The sequence below is a fragment of the Dipodomys ordii genome, unplaced genomic scaffold (genome assembly GCF_000151885.1).
Source record: "Dipodomys ordii isolate 6190 unplaced genomic scaffold, Dord_2.0 Scaffold29, whole genome shotgun sequence".
Lineage (NCBI taxonomy): Eukaryota > Metazoa > Chordata > Mammalia > Rodentia > Heteromyidae > Dipodomys > Dipodomys ordii.
Window position 1 is genome coordinate 5,604,471 of NW_012267245.1, and position 4,718 is coordinate 5,609,188.

Below are 4,718 nucleotides of genomic sequence, written 5' to 3' on the forward strand. Positions count from 1 at the left end.
TTTTTCTTTTTGCTTATGTGGTGCTAAGGAATCGAACCCAGGGCCTCATGCATGCAAGGCAAACACTCTACCACTGAGCCACCTTCCCAGCCCCCATCTCAAGCTTTAAGAAACTACCTCTGCCTGTGTAAAGGGCAGGGGGCAGCCAACCAGAGCAGAGCCAAGTGCATGCCCCGGGCAGGGGGCTGATGAGATGTTTATTCGTTGAGCACAGCACAGATGTGGACTCTTCATGCACTGATAGGAGGGAAAAAAACACACACACACAGGAGTCGCGTGCTGCTGTCCTGCAGGCTCAGCTTGGGTTTGTATGTGAATGTTGCACCAGTCACGATTAAATGTCAAACGCTAGTGTCCCAAGAGGGGACAGCTAGCCTTTTGTTTCAGGTCAGGACAGGAGACGGCTGGCCTGACTTCCACTTGTGTCACAGGCAAGGAAGGACAGGGAAGCTACGCGTTCCATGTACCTGTGTCTCCGTGGGGTTCATAGATGGTGCCTGCACAGAAGTTGTACAGCGAGGTTTCCATCTTGAGCAGTGCCGCCTTCACCCCCCCGTCCCCCCCATCCCCCCCGTCCCCCCATCCCCCCCGTCCCGACGCTCCCGAGGCACGTTGGGTTTTGTGCACTGCATTGGGTGTGTCGTGCACCTGCTCCCCAGCTTCCCTCCCGTCCTCACTGCCCTCCCCACCTACATTTTTTTTGTCTTAGAAAGTTTGCTTACTGAATGACAACCTGACTGTGCTTTGAAAACGTCTTCAGGTTGTGTCTGATCCTAGATCTGTTCCAATTTAATTTTTGGTTTTCATGAGTAAAACAATGTTAATTCAGAATGACCAGTCACTCACGTGGAGTAATGCTCATAGACTAGCTCGTTTATGAGAACCAGCCGTTAAATAGGATGGGCTTTTATCTGTCACCGAAATAGAGAGCAGTTGAGTTTGAGTGGTCAAGGGAGGAAGAACGGTCATTTTCCAATATGGTGCCATTTAAAGTGGCTTCTTTGCATTGTGCCCTGAAGATGTTCGTGGAATAGTCTTCACTCGTGCATGACTTGTTTGATTTGGGACTACAAAAGCTGGTAGACGAAAATTGCTGAGATGGCTTCACTGAATATCTGATGTTCAGTGAGAAAACTGGGTCACTACATGATTCTCCACTTGCGTCTTCTGTGAAGTGATGTAATATTAGTTGTGCCTGAATTAACCTGTATGGTGTATTTTAGTGCGGGGGGGGGGGGACCCCGCAGCAGTAATAAAGTTCTTGCTGTAAAGATCTTGCTGATTTTTTGCTGTTAATTGTCACCATTAGGGAAAGCCAGAGTAGCCGTGGGGCTCGCTGTGTCTGGAGCGGGCTCGTTGCTGGCTTTCTCTGGTTGGTCGTCTGCTCATTCGTTACTGACCGGGCAAGGGCAGCTCCCTCGCGGCTCAGCAGCCCCGGGCCGTGCTGGGGTCTCAGTGTCTCCGGACAGTGTTGCGGAGACTTGGCCTGTGCTCTGCTCCACACGAGTTTAGCCCCGTGACTTACGTGTACCTGTCACAAGTGGACAAGCCGACAGCTCTCTCTTACAAAGCACCGCTGCGGGAAGCGCAGGACTGTTCAATCCTGGCATTTATAGTGTCATGCCAATAAGCCCGGCTGCCGGCGCGTGCGCGCTGCTGCTCACTTGTCATGTTTGGGTTGTCCTGTCTTGGGACTGACAAGAAATTCGGATATATAAAAGGGGGAATTGACAGGAAGAAGTGTTACCGTGTATGGATGAAAATGGGAAACGGTTTTGGGATTCCCTATCAAAGGCAGTCAGCTGTCCTGTAGCCGGGTATGGTGTCCTGAAAGATGGTTAACTGGATGCACCCTGGTGCTCAGCGGCACTGGCTGCCGCCATCTTCTCCAGTACCTTTTAACCTGATGCATGGTTGCAGGTTTGGTATGTGAATGGGCCACGGCTGTGCGGGTGGACGGCTTTGCCCTTTCATTCACACACACGGCAGCATGGAATTAGAAATATTTATTCAGAATATAAGAATGTAAAACATTATAAATGTCTCTGTATAAATAGTGTTTTTGGTTTTTAAAAAGACACGTTTTGTATCAAATAACAACACAAAGCTATTTTACAGCAGCTAAAACTACAGGCGTGTGCCAGCGCTGAACGCGTCCAAGTGAAGCATGTGAAAATGAGTCACACGGTGACGCTCAGAACACACGGCACGAGGCGGGCCACACCCAGGCGGCGCGCTGAGAACTCAAGTGGTTTCAAAGCACGCTTTCAGTCGGTGACTTAGGGGGCAAAGTAAGTCTTGACGAAGATGTCTGCAGACGGATTTGCGGTGGGGACGTGGACGCACTTCCTAACCTCTGGGTTGGAGGCCCAAGGAGACAGATGGGCCGGGGGTGCGATGGCTGTGATGGGGACCGAGTGCAGAGGTGAAGGTGGAGAAGAGCTCTTCAAGCCTCGGCCTGGGCAGGGCGGTGCCAGCTTGCCGTTCTGCTGCTCGGGATGTGTGCTGTGAGCCTGCGTGAGCTTCTGTGCGCTCCTGTCGTGCGCGCCCCGGGTCCAGTAGAGGGCACCAGAGACCACGCCTGTGCCCGCGAAGCGGCTGCCTTGGCCTGTGGGCTCAGGCAGCTGAGGTGAGGCCCAGCGGGGGTCCTTCAGGAGGCCACAGGCTCAGCGCTGACGTGGACCCCAGCTACTGGAACCCTTGCTGCCACTCGGTCCCCACGTGCAAGCAGCGGCTGTGTGGCATGGGTTACTTTTGCTCTGTAGCAAGTCAGTCTTTCTACAGACTACGGAGAGTCAGATGGGACACTTGGCACAAGAGGCCATTCCCCAGGTGAGTACAAGTTTCTGTTCTTCCGCATGGAGAGAAAGCCCCCTCGCGTGTCTGCAGCAGGTGTGTGTGTGGTCTCTTGATTTCACAGGTAACCATGACACCCCAGACTCTGGAGTGCCCTAGAAAGGAAACGGACAGACTTGCCCGTCACCTGCAGTGTGGCTGTGGGGTGCCGGGGACTGGAGCTGGAGGCGCCCCTGTGCCGCAGCCATGGCCCCCACCCTCCTTCATCCCAGCAGTGTCGGGAAGCCTTTGGGGGCTAGCATGGGGTTTTGTTTTTTTGGTTGGTCATGGGGCCTGAACTCTGGGCCTGGGCGCTGTCCCTCAGCTCTTCAGCTCAAGGCGAGCGCTCTACCACTCGAGCCACAGCACCGCTTCTGGTTTTCTAGTAGTTTATTGGAGATAAGAGTCTCATGGACTTTCCTGCCCAGGCTGGCTTTGAACTGTGATCCTCCAATCTCAGCCTCCTGCGTAGCTGGGCTGCCCCGCTGGTGTGGGCTTTTTAACCTCGGACTTCTCCAAGGTGGCGGGACAGCGCTGCTGTGGCTCAGAGGAAGATGGCATCTGCGAGGAGCAAGCACGCGCCGTGGCCTCACGTTGCATTTCGGGCAGGGTGGACGGCGACTGCACAAGCGGCGTGCCGAGGCTAGAACTCGGGGCGCACCTGCCTGCGGTGGGAGGCGGGACGGCAGGGCGGGTCTCCTGTCCTGGAAGCCAAAGCCGGGCCGGGCGGAGGGCCGCGGCCCTCAGCGGAGGCGGGCCTGACCACAGCGCAGGCCGGCCGGGCGGGCAGCAGCCTTCCTGCTTCCCCTGCGCTTCCCTGAAACCGTCCGTCCGGTGGCCCAGCCTCCGGGAGGCCAGATGTGTGCCCAGGGCGCCCGGCCCGGCGTGCAGGGGCCCTCCCTGCCAGCGCGCCCGGGCCCTGCGCCCCTGGGAGATGCCAATGCGGCCCGTCCGACCAGCCATTGTGCTCGCGGCCGCACAGCCACGGCCCCCCCTGCCCCGTTCCCGGGGTGGGGAGCCCCACGCACCATCATCCCGGAGTCCGGGACAGCCGGAGTCTGCGTGTGGCTGGCCCCCGGTGGAGGGAGAGCCCGGCGAGTGCGGGGAGAAGGCGCGGGGGGCGGCGGGGCGGGCGCCCCGCTGTCGCGCGTGGCTGCGGCGGCCTCAGAGCGACGTCTCGTTGGTGTGCGGCCTCGAGTTCTCCTCCTCCAGCAGCGCGATCCTCTGCTTGAGCATGCGCACCTGCGTCTCGTGCCTCTCCACCATGGCCATCATCTGCGACTCCAGCTTCTTCAGCTTGTTCTGGTGCTTCTTCTTCGCCTTCTCGTAGGCGGCCACCAGGTTGCTGGGGGTACAGGCGGCGGGGTGGGGAGTGAGGCTGGGCCCCGAGACCCCGCACCCCGCACCGCCACACCCCACGGCGCGCGGCCGGCCCGGCTGCGCCCGACCCGGCGACGGCCAGCCAGGCCCGCCCAAGGAGGCCGTCTCCGCTGCTCAGCCCCCCTCCAGCTGCAGCGTCAGAGTGGGGTCCCTCGGGCTCCGAGCACCCCAATCTGTCACGCTGACCCGGGCGAAGCCACCTTCCAACAAAAGCGCTGTGCAACCCGCAGTGAGCGGGCGGAGCGCTGCTCTGAGCTGAAGGGCGGGCGCCTGTCCGGAGGGCTCAAAGCCAGCCTGGGCAGCGAAGTGCCTGAGACTGATCTCCCGTGAACCACCAGGAGACCACAAGCGGCGCCGTGGCTCACGTGGTAGAGCGCCAGCTTTGAGCCGAAGAGCTGAGGGACGGCGCCCAGGCCCAGAGTTCAGGCCCCACGACCGACCTCACCCCCCCTTCCAAAAAGGCCTCAGTGGCTGCAGGGGTCGCAGGCCTGGGGTGGCGGCCT

At 58.9% G+C, this 4,718-nt stretch overlaps 1 protein-coding gene across 1 annotated transcript in view; it reads right to left on the reverse strand.

Annotated features, from left to right (window-relative positions):
* The window catches only part of Mcc (mutated in colorectal cancers), a 64,586-nt gene that overhangs the window by 23,451 nt on the left and 36,417 nt on the right, over window positions 1–4,718 (reverse strand). The window contains exons 9-10 of the mRNA XM_013016006.1: window positions 4,078–4,180; window positions 2,355–2,624 (exon numbers count right to left, since the gene is read on the reverse strand). Coding sequence (XP_012871460.1) covers window positions 2,355–2,624; window positions 4,078–4,180 — 373 coding nt within the window. The remainder of the gene's footprint in view (window positions 1–2,354; window positions 2,625–4,077; window positions 4,181–4,718) is intronic.